At 32.0% G+C, this 23,427-nt stretch overlaps 2 protein-coding genes across 2 annotated transcripts in view; both read left to right on the forward strand.

Moving 5' to 3' along the window:
* The first annotated feature begins 279 nt into the window (after nucleotides 1-279).
* Nucleotides 280-9,660, forward strand: LOC140044608 (phosphatidylserine decarboxylase proenzyme, mitochondrial-like). The gene is made up of 7 exons (XM_072089184.1): nucleotides 280-296; nucleotides 1,648-1,858; nucleotides 4,934-5,167; nucleotides 5,680-5,823; nucleotides 6,157-6,301; nucleotides 7,164-7,324; nucleotides 7,652-9,660. Exons 2-7 carry the CDS (start codon nucleotides 1,700-1,702, stop codon nucleotides 7,886-7,888), a joined length of 1,080 nt encoding a protein of 359 aa, XP_071945285.1. The 5' UTR covers nucleotides 280-296; nucleotides 1,648-1,699; the 3' UTR covers nucleotides 7,889-9,660.
* A 1,334-nt stretch (nucleotides 9,661-10,994) lies between these two features.
* LOC140044610 (uncharacterized) overlaps nucleotides 10,995-23,427 on the forward strand; it is a 37,769-nt gene continuing 25,336 nt past the window's right edge. The window contains exons 1-4 of the mRNA XM_072089186.1: nucleotides 10,995-11,317; nucleotides 11,599-11,695; nucleotides 12,165-12,230; nucleotides 22,853-22,988. Of these exons, the coding sequence (XP_071945287.1) occupies nucleotides 10,995-11,317; nucleotides 11,599-11,695; nucleotides 12,165-12,230; nucleotides 22,853-22,988 (622 nt within the window). The remainder of the gene's footprint in view (nucleotides 11,318-11,598; nucleotides 11,696-12,164; nucleotides 12,231-22,852; nucleotides 22,989-23,427) is intronic.

The raw sequence follows: 23,427 nt of genomic DNA on the forward strand, positions 1-23,427 counted from the left end.
GAGGGCTAGGAGGGGAGAGAGAGGGACACACAAGACATTACGTAATTACCAGCTGGAAAATTGAGGGTATCGACTATTGCGCCACCACACTGCTGAGTGTAAATAGTACTAGATACTAATTAAATTAAGCCTAGTAGTAGTACTGTAGTCGTGTAGTAGTAGCTAGTAGGGCTAGGCCTACCTACAGTACAGTATGAATGAGTAGATAGATAGTAGCCGCATGCAGCTAGCTAAGCTGGCTAGAGGTCTCTCTAGTACTAGTAGGCTAGTCTAGGTTAGCTATCCGCTAAAGGAAGGTAGGGCAGGGCCTATATGCTTAGCTATCTATGCCTATCAAACTTAACTACTATCTTACTTAACCATATATACATACGCATATAGATCCCACCATTCTTCATTGACTCAACTGTGCACTGTTTGAGGTTTCCTAAAAATAAAATCAACTTGAATATTGTAACACTGTTTATAATCCTATTAGAAAACGAGATCAGGATGAAATAGAGAAGGTCCAGCAAAGAGCAACAAGATTGATTCCTAGGTACCGTAATATTCCTTATGAACAACGTTTGAGAATTCTTGGTCTTCCTACCATGAGATATCGAAGGCAGAGAGCAGATATTATCCAAGTTTTTAGGATTGTTAAAGGTTTCGATAGTATTTCGATCAACACATTTTTTGAATTTGATCTAGAATCTCGGACCCGTGGACACCCATATAAACTCAAGTTTAAAGGCTCTCGTCTTAATATTAGGAGGGACACGTTCTCCAGGAGAGTTATTCTCTTATGGAATACTCTGCCTATGGATGTAGTTTCATGTGCTACGGTGAACTTGTTCAAAGCAAAACTTAACGTCGCATGGTCTAACAACCCGCTGAAGTTTTCACCCTATATAGAATATGATTTTATTGCTAAGAGGGGCTTTTAAGCACTGAGTGCTTCGCCTCGATCCCGTAGACGAAAGTGTACGGGAAACAAGTAAACAAGTAAACAAGTAAACATTTTTGCTTTTACGTTCTGTTTCTGCTGCAAAAAAAAACGGTTTAACAATATTATTATTAATAACCATGTGAATAAATTAACCCCAATTTTTTGGGAGTAGAAACAGGACAAATTTTCAATAACCAGTTATAGCCTGAAAACACCCAAACCAATCGATTCGGTGTTAATCAACCGGTTATAGCTGAAACGCAAAGTAACGGTCATTTGGTTGAGAGCCACTAACCGCGAGTCAATTACACTGCAGTAACGTTTGAATTGACCGCCAGTGCCCATTGCATTTTATTTAGGAGCAAAAATTTAGCAGAAATGCAGTCGATATAACAATTATATTTTTAATCTATTTTCGGCGCTATGCAAACATAACCATAAACATGATGATGTTGATAGTACTGTACTACTATAATTAATTCTGCTCCTGTAAAAGTGTTAATATTATAATATTACAGTATGATATTATCTTTTTGTCACCCGTGACAGCAAAGAGAACTTGTACGACAATTGTCACCTGTCACCGCCATGGGTTTATGTTTATCTGTATATTGACGAAATAAATGAAATGAAAAAATGAAATATTCTCAGTACACTCATTAAACTAGATTCTATCTTTAAATTTAATCAATAAATCCATTTAACATTTATTATTTCAGATTACGTTGCAGTCTTCATGAACCTTGGAAATTGTACGAAATTGTTGCCATTATGAGAAATTATTTAAGAAATTTAAAGTGGTTTCCTATCCCTTTAAGTGTTGGATTTGGTTACATATGTTATCAACAGTATTTCCACATAAAGAAACGTGAACTTAGGCATGTGTATGAGGCAGAAATACCAGAAGACTTACTACTAAAAAATTGGCAAGTAAGTACAAAAAAAAAACACCAAACAAAAAGTCATACCACTATTTATAATAGTGTTATTAAATGCTAATGGTGGAAAAATATTTCGGGTTAAGTTACCAGTATATAATGCAGCGCAAGCAGGTTGACCAATGACAAGCTCAGTTTGAATAATCTATCAGTTGTGATTGGTCAGATCACTGGTGTTGCACTTACAGTATGTCCTTGCATTTGTCGTATTTGAATGGGAACTTTCGTTGTCAACATAAAGATTCGTTGAATACTTTTTGTATTCGATGGTAAATTTTAAACAGTTGTGCTCAACAGAAAGTCATTCGAATAGAAAACGTTGACAATGCAGGCTTTTTCATTAAGAACATCAATCTCAACGCTCAAAATAAATAAGTACTCAACGGAAAAACTGTACTCAACGGTAAGACTTCCTATTGGATACAACAATTGCTTCACATTATTGGGAACCAGGCTTAAAGGTTTAGTGTATTTGATTGGTCCAAAGGTTTTTTTTTGTTTTTTTGCATATTAATAAATATAAAATTACAGTACTGTAGGCTTTTAAACAGGTACGGCACGGTAATTTATTCAATTTCCTCTCATAATAAGACAAGCAACTCTATTTTAAATTGATATATTAAAAGGTATAGTATCCATAAACTGTATTTTAAATTCTATAAAAAAATACTTATCTTCAGGTCAGTATTTTTCCTAGCTAACTTAGCCTGAATAAGAAAAATGGTGTGATCTTTTTTTGACTGAACCATTATTAGTGTAGGTAATACATTTTTAAATAACGTTGTTTAACATCCAAATAAATTTATTTTTAGGATTTTAATGGTTAATGATTGTTTTTGGTACATTTATGAAATTGAATTAATGCTATAATTATGTTAGAACATTAGTTATGAGTAACAAATAATAAAATAAGGACATAAAACACCCGCAATAAAAATGAACGATTCAGATAAATCGATAGAAAGTCAGTGATGCGTGTTAAGGCCTGGCATCTGTGTTTTCTCCTGATGATATGAGGAGTTGGATGGTTTTTCGTTGAATTTCTCTCCGATAAAAAGGGGATTAAAATGGAAGATTTTACGCGTTTATATGAGATATCGCACCATAATAATAACCCTAAACATGAATATGTTAGGCCAACGCGAGTTCTTTCTGATATGGGTGCTGCAGTTTCAACTTTTACTATGATATTTGTTATGTACAGCAAAAATGAATTTCAAAATCATCCTAGCCTGAATTTGACATCTTCCATGTGGGTGTTGTCCCTGGCAGCATACGTTATTTATGTTTGTGTAAACCATTTGTTTCCATCAGTTTTTAGCTTATCAGCTCAATACCTATCAGAATTAGGGCTGTGCGTATTTTGGATTCATTCCAAAAGCAAGACAGCATGTGGTTATGTTCCTGTTGGTATTCTTTTGGTGAGTAATAAATAAGCATATAAGCATTTGATTTTGCTCTCCTCCTCCCTACCGGCCGGCCGCCTAGAGAGTAGATAGAAAAGCTAGCTAGGCTAGCTTGTATATTATTTGTACTTTGCTTAGAGGCCTAGTACTGTACTGAACTCTAGCATCTATAAAGTCATACTCATGGCCTAGAAGTGGAAGGTTGTTAATGTTAGCCAGTGTAGGCAATGTTATTGTTAATGTTATGTACAATCTGAACCATTTGCGTTAATATCTTTTGAAATTGCACTTTTGATTAATTTTTATTTATTTATGTTTTTTGTCCAATTACAATTGTTGCTTCTTCCCTTTTTTCCCATTTATCCCTTGTTCCCTTTCACTCAGTAAAAAAATCTTTTTTTTCCCACGACTGTGTTAGGATAGTTGTATACTGTCTGTATTTTTTTTGGCAACATGTATTATGTAAGAAAATGCCCTTCCTGCCTGAAATCAAACCTGCTTGGTTAGTATAGACTTTGACCTGTCACCCTGCATACTTGACTTCACGCTGTTCCTCTTGTGTTCTTGAGTTGCGTGAAATCAAACTGATTTTATTTCATGTGGCGATGTTTGCAGCACTTTTGTGATTTATTACGCAATACATACTTTGCGTCAATACTAGATCTTCTTCTCTGATGATTTATCATTTCTTTTTGTATAATAGTAATAATACACAAGTCTGCATGTAAATGATACTATCAGTCTCTGAGTGCTGTACAGTATATGTACAAAACAAGGACTTAAAACACCTGGTACAAATAAAATATATACATTTTTATTATAATTTAATTTTATACATTTTCATTGTGCCATTGGGACTAAACCGTTTTATAGGTGTTTACCAGAATATGATGACCTGTCATTAGAATAATTTATTAAATAAATACTATAATATTACATGGCACCCACTATGAATTAAGTCGTCGTGGGATGACATTTAAAAAAAAAATGAAAAAAAATATTAACATGTATAATATAAGCTAAAAATAATTATCTTGTTTATACCCATAATTTATCAGATTGTACAGAGTAATTACATACTTAAGATGTTTATCTGGACAGTTAATATTGATACAATACTAACTGACTGATATGATTGTTTGTGGCCTAATGTGGTGCTACTGTACCTGTATTGAAAAGAATGAAGGATGATGGTTTTAAAGCATCCTGTAATTTGTTGTGTTGATTTTATTGATTGTGGTTGAAAAATAAAAGATTATAATATACATCATACTGTGCTTGAATACTTGGAGCCTAGCAACTGATGATTTTAAGACCGTTTTTTTATCTCCTTTATGTAACAGTCTTATCAGGCCTTGTCTTTTAAGGCGATTGAGTGCGATCACTGACACCTAACTGCCCTTGAGGAGTGCGATTTACAACACGCTTAAATTTGTTTAAATAAAGTTCTACACACCAAAATACAAAAACAGCACACCTAGCATCCCTGAATGTATTGAGGAGTGCAATTTGTAGCACACCTATAATTTTCAAAAGACAAGGCCTGCTGTAATGGCCCGGTGGGCATTAAAATGTTAATTTTTCTTTTTTACTATTACTGTACAGTAGGTCTTTAACAACAAAAATTACACAAATTGATTATTATTAATTTATTTTTTTAGGTAACTTTGTATCGTACGCTGCCTCTTAGGACCGTATCGCGGTGCTGGGGATCAGTGAACAGCTTAGAAGTGCCTGTGTTTCTAAGGAAACCAATGTATGGTTTATATAGTACTCTATTTAAAGTTAATATAGAAGAAGCTGAAAATCCAGATCTAGCATCTTACAACCATCTACAAGCTTTCTTCACAAGAAATTTGAAGCCCAATGTCAGAGAAATTAGTAGCAAAGAGTTGGTATGTTAGTTAGTGCTAAATATTATATGAAATAAAAATGAGTAGCATTATATCAACCTGTTTACTAACATAGTATTTCAACAGTACAGTTATAAAGCCCTGTCTGCACTATCAAAATTTATGTAACAAAAGAAATGTGATGTGCCCATATATGGACTTGATGATGTCATATCACTACCATATTTGGGCATATCATTACCATTTTTGGGCACATCACTCTTTTTACTGTAAAGTATTAGTAGATACACTTTATTGTCAAATAAAACTGTTATTAAATATAAATTCTAGACTTGGCTCCTCATTACAATCAATTAAAACATCCATAAAACCATTAACACAACAACAAAAAAACACAAAATAAGTTACAATTATCGAAAGGGTAAAAATATTGAATATCACAATTGTTGCTTAAAACTGATACTGTACAAATAAAGAATTGATATATTGTTTAGAATAGTTATTTTTTATTGTCATATGTTGGTACCATTTATATTTAGTGTTTGTTTTTTTAGACAAGCCCATGTGACGGTCGTGTGCTTTACCATGGCAAGGTTGAAAACAGTCAAGTTGAACAAATAAAAGGCGTGTCATATTCCCTTAAGATGTTTTTAGGTCCAAATTCATGGAATAACAACTCGAATACTGTCAGTCATGAGGTAAGCTGTTCATAAAATTGTTAGTTATTTTGATAATTAGAATCAGAAAAATTAGATAATTACTGTATTATTAAATTAGAAAATTATAGTGGAAAGTGCCTGATGTCTGATTTTATGATGCTTGGCTACCAATCCAAGGGTCCTGGGTTGAAGTCCTGTCATACATGTATGTCGGGATTTTATCTAATGACAAATTACAACTCCAAGACTTGTAATAAGACTTTGTTTATGTAGAGCATCTTGTGTAGAGGAGGAAGATAGACGGAATGTTGTAATATTTACTGTACACATGCTATATCCAATGTCTTTATGCATCTTGTGCTTATTTTCTAGGCTACAGATGAAAAGTATCATCTCTCACTGGGAGTAAAGCCAGGGAACGAACTGTACCATGTGGTAATCTATTTAGCACCAGGAGACTACCATCAATTCCATTCACCAGCTGACTGGACAGTGGTACATCGAAGGCACTTCCCAGGTATTGTACAACCTCTGCTGAAAACCCATCTCTTTCGAATAGCATATGAAATGACATAATTTCCACCTTGCCTTGTGGATGTAGCGCTTTGGAGAAAATTTTATTTTGGTTAAGCGCTATTCAAAAGACAATTATTATTATTATTATTAACCTCCATTTTATCCTCTTTGGATGATAATACGATAATTTATGAACATATGATGTACATAAATTTATTTTGTGATTATTATTAGTCGACTGTACAGCTGCTACCCTTGTAAAAGTTGAATAAATAAATAAATAGCTCTCTTATTTTGTATAATATATATATTAACTATGCAATATATTGTTCCTTGTTCGCCTTATATTGAAATAAACAAACAAAGCATTGTCTTCTACAGTATTTCCTTCCAATCCCCACAACCGATACTCACGCCCTTCGATCTGAGGCAGCTTGAGGAATTAAAAGCCTTTTAATTCCTCTCTAGCCAGCCATCAGCTTATATCATCAGCAATTTTTGTGATTGCCTAATGGTGTGTTGTTAATTCACTAAACAAACAGATTTAGAAACACATATATTCCATCAGCTATCAAGTTGTATAATAGAGATTTCAAATGCTTATTACTCATGTTTCTGTTACATTTCCCTGTTTATTATTTATTTTAGTCTTGTAATATATGTTATATTTATACTAACTTGAGTGTACCTAAGGACCCATATCTCATAACTGTATATTTTTGCCGTTGTGACAATAAAGTTTTATCGTATCGTATCGTATGTCACAATCATTAATGTATGTAGAATTTAATACCTTATTGTTATTTTTCAAGAAATGGATGAGAATAAAATTTGAATCTTGATCAATTTTCTTTCTTTTATAGGGGATTTGTTTTCAGTGAATCCCGGTGTTGCCAAAATTATCAAAGGTCTTTTTAATTACAATGAGCGTGTAGTGCTGATGGGTAACTGGAAGCATGGCCTGTTTTCAATGACGGCAGTTGGTGCAACAAACGTTGGTTCAATTGATATCAATTTTGATAAGGTATGTTTTGTTCCTGTCATTTTGATACCCCATGTGTATGGATGCATGCAATAGCAAACATAAACCTTTTCTCTTTACCTCTGTCTACACTATCAAACTTTATGTGACAAAAAAATGTGATGTGCCCATATATGGACATGATGATGTCATGTCACTACCATATTTAGGCATATCACAACCATATTTGGGCACATCACACTTTTTTGTCACATAAAGTTTGATAGTGTAGACAAAGCTTAAGAGGGGGAGTTGGTACTTTTTTTTAAATTTTTTTTTATAGTATTGTTTCTGAATAACAATTTATTTTGTGGGTTTTATTCTTTTCAGGATTTAAAAACTAATTGTAGAGGGCGCTATAAAAAAGGAGACTTCAAAGATAACTCATTTATTTCAAATACGAATGATAAATCGCAGAGTGGGGTAGGCTTAAAAAAAGGTGAAGTTTGTGGAAAGTTCAACTTAGGCTCTACAATTGTGTTAATATTTGAAGCCCCCTGTAACTTTCAATTTAATGTGAACCCTGGACAGGTAGTTAAATTAGGAGAGCAGTTGGGCAACTTATGATGTTGTTTTTCTACGATTATTTATAGATATTTATAGTTGAAAGTGAGGGCCCTTGTTTCTGTGGTGTTTTTAACTGTGTTCTACTTTAATTATTTCATTACCATTGCCTAGTATTACCAATAAAACTATTCCCAATTAGTAATCCAAAAACACATCTATGTGCTACTTAACATTATAAGCATGGACCTAATTTGTAGGTTCATGGTATAAGCTTTATTTTAATTACATACTGTTAGTTCTAATGGATGTTTAATTATGATTTATGAATGTGCATTATTCTACCATTCGCTGTATCTGGTAACTCAAAATGTTGTGCGAAGCTTGTCAGCGAATATGTCAATACATACATATGTATAATAAGTGGGAAAAAAGTATTCTGTATGGAAAAAACAAATTAATTAAATGTTAAACTTTATTCATTTATAATTCATGAATATTCATGAATACAGTATGTATTCTACAACTCGTCATAGAATGTAATTATTCTTGCAAAAAACAACAAAAGATGAATGTTCTGTTGTGTTGTGTGAAAATAGTAGGCAACCTTTTATTTTCACGACTTGGCAAGCGACTACATAGCTATTGAGTTCAACAGTCATATTCATATTGTTTCTAAACGTGTGCAGAATGAATTTTCGACTCGATAGGCACATAGTTTTTAGTAGCGGTCACCAAGTATTCTGTAGATAAGTAAAAGTATTACATTTCGTATGGTGCGCCATCATGAGTGTGTATGGTGCGCCATCATGAGTGTGTATGGTGCGCCATCATGAGTGTGTATGGTGCGCCATCATGAGTGTATGGTACGCCATCATGAGTGTATGGTACGCCATCATGAGTATGTATGTATGTTAAAATATGTGGGTCAAACCCTTGTATTCCTATCAATGTTCATACAATACAAATGATTATATAATAGTTTATTCTCATACCTCTGTCATTCATACATGTTTTTACATCATGTATTACAAATTATAAACACTAATTTAATTCTACATTTCAACACCAACATTGGTTGTATAGAGGTATAGTTCCAGATCATTGATTTCGGGTTGTTTCCTTATTCTGTGAATTTGTATTCAGCTACCTAATTTTTGTAGATAGCATAAACAATTTGATTTGTCTATTTTGTCTACAGTGTTTTGATTAAGATTTAAGAAATCTATTGGTCCACTTTAAATTTGAATCCATCACATGACATTTGCGTTCACCATGTGTTTGAAATTTATACAGTATAAACAATCAAAATTTATATATAAAGGCTAACTTTAATTTGAAAATAATATAGTAATAATGTGTATTGTATTATTATTGATGTAATGCAAATGGCAGGTTGAAAATACTTTTCAGGATGAAATTGAATTTGAAAAATATTAAATATAGGAAAACTATTCCGAAACTTTTTTGAAAATATGATTGTATGCAGTACTGTGTATGGTTAGTAATAATATATTATGTACCGTTTAAAGAACAAGGTTGTAATAGATGCGGTCACCTCTCTTTAAAATGATAACATCACTTATTCTGATACAAGTATGTCGCCCTCTGGAGTTCTAAAGGCAACAAATTACTAATGATGCTTAAATTGACAGATTTAAATGTTGGAAATTGAGAAGTGACATTTTTTTTCGGAAATAAAATATAAATATTTACATACAAATGATTTGTCGTGTACTTTAATTGTTTAAACATTTGATTATAAACTCAATGATCACATCAGTATATACAAAATCAGAAAATACAACATCTTTAAGCAAATTTACTTCTGGTGAATAAACAGTCTACATTTTTCACGCTGCTGCTCTAGCCCGCTACGTCCCATTAGGTCTACTCAATCAGAAGCTAAAGCAAGCAGCAGTTATAGTTCTAAGGACAGACAGTTTTGTGAAAATGGAAACTCCACTATGATTTACTATTGATTCCAGCTCTACAGTAGACCCGAAAAACGTCTGGGAAAGAGTCTATTAGGACATGTCATGCTAAAATTACAAATCCCTAAGCATTTCTGGTATATTCACTGTCAGATATTCATTGAATTATTATCGAAACAGTCCATTAAAGTTTGTGTTTGTAATAGGATACTTCACAATTGAAATATCTAGGGTGATGAAGTGACCCCCAGATTTGACCTTAGCAATAAAATTAACTAAAGTGACAGAAATTGAGTATTCACTTTTGTTACAAAATAATAATATTTATTCACATATAAAAAAAGAAAAGAAACCCAAAAACCATTGTCTGACAGACAATTTAAGTATTTGTTGCTTTAAATTACATTTTTTCAGGTAAAATAACTATTATGTGACAATAAAATGACACATTCAAAAACATTTGAAATAAAAAATATTTTTCAATAAGCGAGCAGCGTTTTTTGTAAGAAATATTTCTTGTTTAATTTTCTATTAAACCACTTTAAAGATTTTGGTTTGTTTCAGGTAAATTATAAAAATACCTTATATAATAAAATAAAGGATTGTATTGTAATGAATTAGATTTGTTCTACTTTTTGGTGAGCTGTTTAACTATGTTATTATATTATGTTTTGTCTTTTTATAAATTTCTCTTATTTGTCGAAATAAGTGAAATTTATTGGAAAAAATTATAAAAGTGCCAAAAAAGGTTTCCTTATATTTTTAGAGGGCAGTAGACTTTTTTATTTGAAGGTATGTCTGGCATACCATATTGGTCTTCGGATCAGTATCTTTTTTTCAGACGTTACTTTTGTTTATCAATCAACTTGGGGATTCTTGTTTTAGAAAAAGGAAGTAACCAGATAAGAAAATAAGGCGTATTCCTCACATTTTACGCCTCAAGCTTCTTGAAAAAGATGTCGAACGTAATAGTCTCGCTTGGTACAGACACCAGCTCTACACCTATTCGAGTTATTAAATTCCATCTAATTTCTGACTAATCTTCTACTTTTATTCTCAAATAACCATCTTCAGAAAACATATTTTTTATTTAGTTTATAGAAAGTTGATATTATGCTGAAAATAGCCCGTAACGTTATTTTATCATAAAACACGGATGGAACATATATGAAGTCCAATTCGGTATGCCAAATAACTTTCCACTATTTTTCGATACGTTTGTTTGGGTTATAAAAATGGAAGCCGAGTCGCCACAAAAGTCTCCTTCTTTCGCTAATAAGCATGATGAAGACTTAGATTTTTTAGATTTACTTGAAAGTGACAGTTCTGATTTAGATGAAGATATCAGACATAAAGCGAATAACACAAGTATTTCAGCGAAAAACCTGTCCAAGTCTAGGCCTCACGATTCAAACAGATCCATCCCTCTATCGTCACCTGAAAAGCAGCTGACGACAGGCGGAGAAACAAGTGATATTGTCGGCCTAGGTTTAGACGAAGACGCTAGACCTGTAACTGTAAACGTATTCGCAAAAATAAAAACGTCTGGAAAATATGGGTATGATTGAAATATTGTATTCAATATTATTATTTTTGTACTATACATTTTTGTATAAATTTTAAAAATATACTTCATTCATATCATATTCATTTTCATATCTATTTTCTCTAAAAAAAATAATTTAAAGAGCAAATTATTATTATTTACTAGAATAAAATGAATTATGTGTAAACAATGGCCTTGTAGTATACAGCAGGGTTAGTTATAACAATACTGTAATAATAATCTTTTTTTTAAACTATGAATTAATAAATCACTAAACTGTGATTTATTTATAGAGATAGGATAGATAAACCTTCCACATCTTCTTCAATTATTCAACAAGTATTGAAGAAATTTGAAAAAGATGATGATAGTCTGCCATCAACTTCTTCCGTAAGTTAACCATTTAATTTTTTTTTTTTGATAATTCAATAAAAAATATAAAATAGCTACATGATAAATTTGTTTCAGTCTCTGATTAAAAGCATTCCAACTCTGCAATGGTGCAATGTTAGCTGCCAAGACAAATGATGAATAATGATAATAATGGCAGTCATATAGAGCCTAATACAAGCACTTTACACACAAAAATTCTCCAAATATCCTATGATAAACCAAAAATGTAAGAAGAAGCAGTAGAACCATTTCTCCAGCACTTTGAAGCTCCCATTAGAGCTCGCTGTGGGTATCAGTGGCTAGATCTAAATAAGGATCAGTATAAATAAAACATTTTTTTTTAAATCAAAAGTAAAACAGCCAGAAAGAGAATGCCAAGTTTTAGGATAATACTAATCCTTATAAAGGCAAAAAGATTATGATAAAACTTAATTTATAAATATTTTTTATTTTTATAATATTTCAGAATATCAGAAGATATGAAAACAATCCTCAGAATGCATTTGTAACAGGTTTTAATGTAATGTCAAAGGTGAGAAATAAGCAATATATAAAAAAACCTGAGCTTGCACATCTTTTTCTATGTTTTCTCCAAATATTTTATTTTGAACCTTGACTTGAATAAATTTATTTGGTCTAAAACTGTGACTCAAAATAAGTATGCACTTAACTTTGTTTCAATGTATGGAACTTTTCCTTGAACTGATTCTAATCACAACTATCAAAATTAAATGTATCTGGTAAATGCTCCCTCTTGAACTTGATTTACGTTACACTAGTCGCCAATGACTCGTTCACGTTGATTAACTTCTTCCCATATTCTTTCCTTAAGGGTTCCTAATACTTAGTCCAAATTACCTAGTTTAGTAAATTAATTACCAGAGTATTGGACTTAATTAATTGTAGTTTGTATCTCATGACATGGTATTCCTCAACACGCTACAGCTGTTCAGTTACAATTTTAAAGTTTAATCAGCCGAGTAAATTTGTTTACGTACATTTATTTTAGACCAACAGATGGCAAAAATCTTTTTCAACAAAGTCTTAAGCTCTGTCTATACTATCAAACTAGTTTGACAAAAAAAAGTGTGATATCCCTTTGTAGTGATATGGTAGTGATATAACATCATCATGTCCATATATGGGCACATCATTATTTTTTGTCAAATAAAGGTTGATAGTGTGGACATGGCTTTAAGATTCAATGCAGAGAGTTTTAAGGAGTTATTAATTTGGTCTTGTTCAGTCTCATAATATTAAATTTCTTGCCCATTGATATGCCTACATAATAACACATGAATTAATCTAACCCATGTTAACCTCATCCTCACCCCTCTTTGATGTCTCCTTGCGCATAATTATGCTTTTCCCTTCATCAAACATTACTTCAAGTGGTTTTTTGTTTATCATTTCATCTATTCTTTGATGTGGTCTTAATCATGCCATCTATTTATCCCCCTCTTTGATGTGGTCTTAATCATTCCATCTCTTAACCCCCCCCCCCCCCCCTCTTTGATGTGGTCTACATTATAAATGACCCCTGCCATTCACATTCTATTGGGATAGTGTACCACTAAGGGCCTGTTTCTATTGAAAAATAAAAAAAGAACGGTTTTTTGGAAACCGGTTTCGGCTGTTGTTTATAAATAAAGATCGCGTTGCAGCTCAATTTTTACTCCAATAAAACCGGTTCCGTCCATGTGCGTTCGTTATGAATGACATCATTATATACACCACAATGCAGTTCGTTAGGCGGAAGCGTGATTGGATCGAGGTCATGTTTACTTTTTTTCGCATAGCGCGATCCCCAAGAAATAGCATCCATTTCATCATAGAAGGGGGAATTATTACCTGAAACGTTATTGTGGTCCTTGGTTAAAGTATAGGTACTATGATTGGCCTCTGATATTGTCAAGTTGAACTCGTCTAGCTTTTACACGCTTTATAATATTCTTAAAAACATGTAGGCCTTAGGCCTACGTGAGTCTTTCTTCCGACTCCCGACAAGTCCCCTCATCTTCTTCCCTTCACATATTTTTTACAAACCTCGTAATGGCATCGGTCAACATTTTTTAGTTAAATAAAATACTCACTATCTAGAGAAATAAAGGTTTGACTGCGAGTTGACCGCAATCGTCCCAGTGCAGCAGACTGGAGAGTTCAGTTTTTGGGGTCAAATTGAGACCGCGATTGTGTTGCAGCTAAAATTTGCTCCACGGAAACCGGTTTCAGAACGGTTCTTGGCGATCGAGACCGCAATCAATTGGGGTTTTTGAAACCGTTTTTAAGATCGGTTTTTTTTTGTGGTTTTTTGTGGGGACCCATTTCTGCTGGCAAGAAAAAACGGTTCTTGAAAAGAACGGTATTCAAAACCGTATTCTCTGCTCTATAGAAACAGGCCCTTAAACTGTATCAGGGAGCTATATCAACTAGTAATAGAATACTCTCTGTTTTATAAAAATGAAACTAAACGTGACAGATTAAAAGTGAAAGTACTATTTTATCAAGTAGTATTTTCTTTAAATCAACTTGGAAATATTTTTATTCAATTACACTATTATCTATTTAGGCAATTACATATTTTTTTTTAAATACTTAGGACAAAGCTGAAGTAAAAATAATCTTTTAAACCATAAAAATATTATAATATCTCTATGTTTCAACCCATTTTACCAGTTCATTCCTGTTAATTATGTTCATACAGTATATTTAGTAAAGCTCTGTCAACACTATCAAACTAGTTTGACAAAAAAGTGTGATGTGCCCAAATATGGTAGTGATATGCCCAAATATGGTAGTGATATGCCCAAATATGGTACTTGGTAGTGGTATGCTTAAATATGGTAGTGGTACAATATGACATCATCATGTCCATATATGCGCACATCACATTTTTTTTGTCACATAAAGTTTGATAGTGTAGGCAGAGCTTAAGATCGCATTGGAAGAGAGGGTACAAGGGAAATTTATAGCAGATGAAAATGTTTTTTCACGAATGTGAAAAAAAGGACTTCTTATCTGAACATTTTGAATGTGTACAAGCCTGTTTTATTTTTCACAATCATTTGGCAGGTGACTGATTGCAGATGTGTAATATTTGTCGTTTCTTCATGGACTTTCAGAAACTGACCACTTTATTTTATAAATAAAATCATCATTATGATTGGATTTGACATATTTTTACTTCTGAGGCTTAAAAAAGTGCAAACATCAAAGATACAAGACTTTTTTATTTGGTCATAATATATTAGTAGCAAAAAAGGAATAATATTCCAAAAAAAGGGTTGTCTACAGTTTTAAAATAGGGTGTGCAAAAAGGTTAAAATGACTCAGTAAGTCCATTTTATATTCACATATAATATACTTTCCTCCTAAAAATTTATATAAATTTCATATTTTAATACAATCAAAATTACATTTTCGGTTAATAGTTTATTTTCAACTATCAATGTTTTGAATTCATAGATATGGTAGGTGGTTGCTAAATCTTCTATTTTAAAGCCCATACTGTTCTCAATATTTAGCAATGTAATTAGCAAAAATACTCAATTGCTGTAGCTTGGTGGATAACATGCTTGCGTTCCAACCCTAAGGTCCAGGGTTCAATCCTGGCCTAGTTCTAGGGGTTTAACTCACGACTCTTTCAACTCCACTTGCTAAGCCTAGACTTAGTTTATAAGCACGATAAATTATAAAATAGTTTATCCATCCTGTAATTGGCGAGTTTCTTGCTGTTGGATGCGTATGAAATTAAAAAAATTACGAAAATTTCAGTAGTAATTCATTATATAGTAAATTAGTCCAGTTAATCGGATTTATTATTGTATTCATAATCATATAGTTTATATTATAAAAATTTAGGTTTAAAAAAAAAATTAGGATCAGAATTTACAACAAAAGGAACAGCAATCATGTTGAACATACAAAACTTTTAATATTTAACAAGTATACATTTTAGACGGTAGACTCTCTTTGTAAGCTTAGCACATAAGCGCAATTGTCTACTTATTTACGTTTTTCCGTCACAACTTGGAACTTGGGTGTTTTAAAGAAAAATTATCTTGAACATAAAACAATTTTAATATTTTGCAAGCATACATTTTAGACGGAGACTCGCTTTGTAAGCTTGGCACACGAGCGTAAATGTCTACATATCATTGCTTTTTGTTCATTCCGTCACAACTTGGAATGAGTCAATACATACATCACCATATTATGTGTCCAATCATTTGCATTTATTGAAGTAAAAAAAACAAGAGCTTTGGAATTAATTCCTAATGTCAAAGTTTACTCTTATGAAACTTTGGAAAAGTAAACTGTTTTGTCAGCTAATGGGCGGAGCATGTCAAAATGGGAAGACATCACTACCTCCAAACTGACAACAACCTAATGAATAATTAAATAATCTTCAAGTTTCCATAGCAACAGCTCAGATTTCAACCGCAAATTAGGAAATACGTGATTTAATCTCGTAATGCAAATTAGAAAAGGAAAAACCAAAAAGGTTTTTTTTTTAATACGTCGAATAAGTATTTGACTTTAGTTGCGTGTCAATGCGTAATTAGTCAGGCTTAAGTACAAGGCTCGCGTCCCTTGGTAGGTTCTACTGTCACTTGTGATGATCTTCACAGTCTAAAACCTTTTTTATCATACTTTTTGAGGTAGTAATATTGTTATGTAAAAGTAGTAGGAAGTTCTTCTTAAAACATTCTTTTTTTTTAATGATTTCTCAACAACTACAAATTCTCTCATTTTAAATAAATAATTAATTATACAATTGAATGCAAATAATTTATTATGCCAATTTACAAAATGGCCTGTTGCAAAATTCTAATTCTTTTTAAATATACTATTAAATAATATGTTGAAATAAATAAACTTTAAAATTCTTTCAAATATTTGGTCTTAAAATAACCCTCTTTTAAGACACACCTATTAAGGGACGCTTTCTTGTGAAAAAAAAGGCGCAATAACTGTTTTACGAGCACGTCAGTCAAGCCCTGTTCTGGGGACACCCCTATTAAGGGGGCACTCTTGAGTTCCGGAGAAACCCCTTTATAGGGCTTCTACTCTATGACAATAATGATGTCAAATCACTACCATATTTGGGCATATCACCGCCATATTTGGGCACACTTTTTTTATCAAACTAGTTTGATAGTGTAGACAGAGCTTTAGATTCATATTTAATATTATATTATTCCACAATTGAAACAGTATGTACATCATTCTCTGTTGATTCGCTGGATACCGAATTGTCACGCATTCCGGATTGTGTAGGCGACCACCACGCAGTGTCGCAATTATAACTTTAAATGTCTGCACAATCATAGCTTAACATAGAAATAAAATGCTCTAGTTTTATTAATGATTGTGGTTTTAATGTACTGCCGCATGAGTATATGATTATGAGGAGTATATGATTATGAGTAATATATCAATATTTTGTTAATTTAGGAAAAAATACATTTATCTATTGATAGATTATGTAAGTTAAGCTGACTTTCATCACATAAGATAGCCAATGAAAATCCTTGTATTTTATACTGTTTTTTCCCATGCGTTCTCATTGGTCAATGAATAAGCATTTAGATTAAGAACTTCAACAGCCAATTAGATTCATTGTAGTAGGCTTTTCTGATCACTGTTCAGCCTATCAATCTAATCACATTAGATCATATGTAAAGTAACTACTTTCAACAGCCAATCTACTATTCACTTTTGTTTATTTAATTTCTCAGCGTTGATTGTACAGTACTGCCAATCCGAATCATTCTTTTAAATTATCAATTCATTTTCAATTGTATATACAGCATTGATCTTGTTAAAAACAATACTGTCTCTAATTAAAATCAAAACCTTTGGTAACCAATCACATCATTGTTATTTATCTGCTGTTTAAAATATCAACTACTCTTAATAGCCAATCAGATCCATTGTTATTTACCTACTAGGCTTTCTACTTATAAAACTGATCCTGCCCAATGTTGCAGTACGGCCTCATTTTCAATTCAATTATTCTTGATGAGAGTTTGTTTTGCTTCTTCCTGACCAGGGATCTGTACAGCATCCTGTTCGTCCTACAAGGGGCTTTTTAATATGTGATTCACCTCCCAGAGACGTTCTTGGGAAGGGGAAGTATGTTGGTCAGGCGCCAGCGTTCTCTTGGAACTAGTCGTTGTGTGTGCACTTGCTGTATGGTTGAAGGTTATTCGATGTAACCACACTACTCGCTCGTCAGGCTAATGCCTGTGTTATCCTCCGTGTGTTTTCTACTTTGGTTGTCCTACATCAGTGGTTTTTGATAACTGCCCATGGAGCCTTCGACGTTTTAATAACTGCTCATGGAGCCGTTCAACTGTCCTCTAGCCAAAAAATAAATTAGTTTCAAAAGGACAACAACTTAATAATAATTGTTTATCAGAGAATAACCTACTAATATTTGCCTGTATTATTAGTTTTCTTGATGCCAATATTGCTGAGGTAAAAACAAGTCCAATAACAAATGACATATGGCTTATCCTACAGTACACCCAAAGATTTTAATTATTGTAAATATAATTTACAATTTCCATTGTTTATATTGACAGCATAAGTAGTTTAGTAAATTGATGCTAAATAAGGTTTAAAGACCTGTCCATTTTGTTATTAATTAATAATTAATTAATTTGAAAAATTATTCTACTTTTTTTCTTGGGAATGTGGTGTTCCAAAAATTCATAGCTGTAAATCCTAACACACACACATTCACATGACTAAATACATTATTATCAAATGCAAACTTAACTTCGCAGAACGTATTAAAATGAAAGCTCATTTTATAAGGTTAATTCTCTTATGGGAATTTTAACACTTGGCACTGTCCTGTGAGACTTGAACGATATATTAGGAAATTAATAACTTGGGGTTTCTGACCACTAACTGGCCACTTGACCCCTTTCAATTCTGGATATTACGTAGATTGACCTAGTAAACTACAAAATTCCAACATTTCCTACCGACATCAAATATAATATCTGATAATTAAAAACAACAATCAACGGTTTACAATTTGAAGCGGACGTCCCACGTGTGACCCTCAAGCGTTTCAAGAACATTCTTTATCATTCCCCACCAAGTGTTTCAAACTAATTTCTCTTACGCTCAACCCCTCAAGTACTTAATAGACATCAGCATCTACGATAAAACTAACTTCAAATAATCAGACGGAAGTCTTGATACAATATTTCGATCTAGTTGATATCATAAATGACATGAAATTGTCAAAAGACATTACATATTTGTAAAATAAATTGTTTTCAGAACAGTAAAAAAAATTACAGCTGAGTTTTACACCCGTAAAAATCAGAAAAGGTTTACAATTACTGTATTTTTAAAATAATTTTGTTTTTGTTTTGATTAGAGCCACCTTTACAAATTTGACATCTCTAGTAAATCAAAAATAGTTTTTATTCATTTATTAATATTCAGTTTCGTTGATATTTTTATTTTTATTGATTTCTTAAAATAGAAATTACCTGTAATACGAAAACAGTAGCCGTCAAAATATTAAGTAACATGCGGCCAATATAAATTTGCTTAAAATAGTCAAGATGTTTTTGAGGTTTTTTGTGAGGTTTTGCAGCGCCGTTGGATCTGTCCGTACAGCACCTGGTGAGGCTCAATCGACAAGTACCAAAATGAAACAATCCATCCAATACTATTTACAGCTCCAGGGATACAGTTAATTAAATTCTAGTTTTCTGTCAGTAGTAATGACATCCGTGGCTAATACTATTTACTCCCTCTTACTCATTTGGTGAACCAGATATAAGATTTGTTTTTATTACTTTTTAGATTATCAATAAAATAAACTACTTTTTATAATAATAGAAAAGAAAGTTACATCATTTAAACATAGATTGGCTTTTATGAACAAACTTTCCGAAGAGGAACAAATGATGTTTGAAATAATTTTAGCGACTTGCTTGGTTGGTTTTACTGTATACATATTATGGCCATCCTCTAATTTTAAGTGCTTTTATTATTTGAAATAAATAATAAAATAAATCAAAATATTATTTGAATACTATTTGTAACTATACAGCTGACACTACAAAAAACATATTTTTCTTTATTTTTCAAGTGTCCCTTTAATATGGGCATTTGTCAAATTGGCCCTTCTTTCTTCTTAAATGAATTTATAACACCATAAAGTAGTTCCTTTTAAATTCAAAGAATCCAATCAGGCCTTCCCTACCAAAATCAAATAAACTCCTGATACTGTACACTGTCAGCTGGCCATTACAGATAGTGATGCATTTGAAAACCCTCTTCTTGGATTAATAATCTAAAGTCCTTGAAATTGGAACTTTGTACCCCTTCCTTAATGGTTCCAAGTTGTGATCAATATTGGTGGACCCTTTTTTTATATTCTTCCTTCCCTTAATAGAACTGTTCCTCCTTGAACCGTGTACCATTTCCTTCGTGGTGTTCATTTCCCATGGCGAATGACACCATGTTGGATTGTGAATTTTTATTTTTATACTGAATTTGACAGATTCATTTTATTACAGGTTGATGAAAGAAATCAACAGGTCTTCTAAAATTTTGTAAATCTTGTTTATGGTGGTAATAATGAGAAAATCTCTTTTACCTTTAGTTTGATTGACATAGGAGACAGATGCCTTATCTAACGTTAACATCTAGAAATCAAATACCCTGAAAACGTTTTCACTTTTGCCTTTTGCCGGCTCGCTTCAAACGTATTTTCAACGAGGAGTGGTTTAGATAAGGAGGAGTGTAGGTCTTTACTAAGCTTACTAAAGTCCTATATTCAAGGTTTTACGTGACATATTTTCAAATGTCAAATCTAGTACTTAGTCTTTTCAAAATTATTTTTTTAGTTGTAAAAACTATCTAAATATTATTTAACAATTAGTGTCACACACTTGTCACTAAAAAAAATTTGGCCTCGGTATGAATTTGAATTTTTTTAAACAGCTTTGTATCGTTTAATACACCTTATGTTCTTAAATATTTATCACAGATCTAAACCATTTAAAAATTAATTATTATTAGTTTTGTTCAGTTAACAAACAACAGCGATGACAAATATATTTAATTAATTTTATAATTTCTTCTGCTTCTACAGTATGCATGTTAATTTTAAACATAAGTTTTTTAATTTCTAAAAATTGTATTATTTAATATACAATAATCACAATTTTGACATGGTTGTAAGTTTTTATCATTTCCAATATTAGCTTACATTATGATTTACAATATTTATTTTTTTGAAATACTGATATTAATAACATAATTGTGAGTCAGAGTACATTAAAATCTTTTTTTTTTCGCTATTGAGTGAGTGCGTGAGAAGAAACTAACATACATTGAATGAATACACAATATGTTTTATTTTAAAGGAAGTCATTTATATTCCTAAGTAAATATTTTTTTTATAATTATTTTTAAAACAAATGAACAAAGTAATAATAGGTCATTCTTATATAGCGCATAAGCATGCTCTCAATGCGCTACACATTATACCCCGGTAGTTTTTTTCCAAACACGTATGAAAACTTACTCCCATAATAGTGCAGCTATAAGTAATCAGCGCAAACCATATGGGAATAATTTATTTGATTATTTTATGTCTATTTATAATAGAAATAATAAATAAATAAAAAAATTAATATTTTTCAGCAAAAATATATTTTAGAAACATAGATTCATAATATCAAAATCAACCAATTATATAAGTTTAATTAATGATAAGAATACTTGAGTAGAAACCATCTTTTGAGACACCTTTAAGCCTGTTTTCCTGTCGACGTTATTCGACGCTATCGTTAACAATAATCGGCTATCTTCTACGTAAACATTGAAATGTTAACGATTTACAGGAAAAGGTACTCGGTATCGTTATCATTTCAACTTGATCGTTTTCAAACGATCGTCGTTGAACTGTTAACGATCAACGACGATAACGTCGAATAACGTCGACAGGAAAACAGGCTTTATAAAGGGGACATTTTCCATGAAGAAATGAGCACAAACACTAAAGACAAACTTTATTCAGAGGACACTTTTTTTGGTCCGAAATGTCCCTTAAAAGGAGTTCTACTGTATTTTAAAAAAAACCTAGCAAAGAAATATTAATGAATATTGATATTTAACATTGCTTAATAAAAAAAAAATGTTTGTTTTGTTTACAGGAAAATGTTAATGAATATATCAATTCAAACATAATCAAATTAGGGAAATTAATTGTAATTCTCAGGCCGAATGTCTTTTGGGTTCTTTTAGTTTCAAATTGCGTTGTTTTTACAGACTTGTCAAAGTAGAAAGCATTTGTATTATTTCGCCACCCCAGTTGTGCAGCGTTAATAAACTGTAAGGCATCAGATTATTGAAATGCCTGAAGGATATACAGCCACGATTTACTCTATACATTACAGATAAGGATTATTGTTGAACGATGTAATTAGGCAGATGCAGGTTCAACAGAAATATCTCGTGGTTTACTGCGTGATCTTGACGCTACCGAAAGATCTGACATATTTTTTTGGCCAACTACTGCAGTGTGTTTAAATATGTAACCTTTGATTGTGTCTAGTCCAATATGCAAATACAGTATCCATGAAAAAGAAATGTCATTTTAAGTAGGCTAGTCCGTTGACAGGCAACAGTTACATATCAGGTTTATTACGAATAAAAAATACTTTTCAATTTATAAATTGTAGCTGTCAGCGTTAATTTCTATCAACAGGATGAAGAATTAAAGTGGGTAGTGAATTAGTATCCATTATGGCCCTCGTTATTTGCCTCCTGCAGGAACCTCATCCCAGACGGATGACTTCACCACCTAGTCCGCCTATTCACCATATATGATGAGGTTTATCATGCAATGATCTAATCCACGTACATGACTTCAAAGTGAAACATAGTCTATGTGACACTAGTGATTACGCGTACGCAAGCGTATTGAGAGTTAAATATCCCAGAGGGTCAGAACATTGAACACTTGGTCCGTACGGTACGTTACTTGTGTATCAAAACACATTAAATGCTTGGACCGCGAGGTACATGTTTTACTTGTGTACATTATTGTTGAATATTTCATTGCAAACAAATGCTTTTAGATAACTCATTCATACTTTTGCATGGTAGGAGGCTTGTACAAAGAGGAATAGCAGAGCAAAACGATTTGGAATTGTTAAGAAGGAACAAGACGACGTAATCGAGGAGCATACATCACAAGAGAAGGAGGTCGTGATTCGCATTCCAAAGAAGGGATCTAAAATCGGTAAGTAATGATTGCTATCCAAGTTATTAGTTATCGTAGAAAACATTTATAACCTAATTCTTCTGACTTAGTAGTTAAGTTTATACCAATGTGTGTATTTAATTAGTTTCCTTAAACTAATTTATATAACTTTGACTTCTTAAATTGCAAATTGATTGTGTAGTATTAAAACATACTCTGAAAATATAATTATTGATAAATAAAACAACAAATTTGCTTACAGTATGTTGGCTTCGTTGCCTTATATGAAATGAGTATCTAAACTAGTTACTATGCTGAGATAATAAAGAACATCTTTTTTAAACAATTTAAATAAAATTAAAATTTAGAATATCACTGCTTAAACTTTAAAGCAAATATTCTTAATATAAATCTTATATTTAAAAAATAATTCAAAATGATTTTTCAATATAAGAAACAAAAAACATTTTACCAAAGC

The sequence above is a fragment of the Antedon mediterranea genome, chromosome 3 (assembly GCF_964355755.1).
Source record: "Antedon mediterranea chromosome 3, ecAntMedi1.1, whole genome shotgun sequence".
NCBI lineage: Eukaryota > Metazoa > Echinodermata > Crinoidea > Comatulida > Antedonidae > Antedon > Antedon mediterranea.

Coding starts and splice junctions, on each gene's coding strand:
- LOC140044608 (XM_072089184.1), top strand. CDS start 1,700: ATGAGAAATTATTTAAGAAATTTAAAGTGGTTTCCTATCCCTTTAAGT. Junction 1,859..4,933: donor TACTACTAAAAAATTGGCAA/GTAAGTACAAAA, acceptor TTATTTTTTTAG/GTAACTTTGTATCGTACGCT. Junction 5,168..5,679: donor AAATTAGTAGCAAAGAGTTG/GTATGTTAGTTA, acceptor TTGTTTTTTTAG/ACAAGCCCATGTGACGGTCG.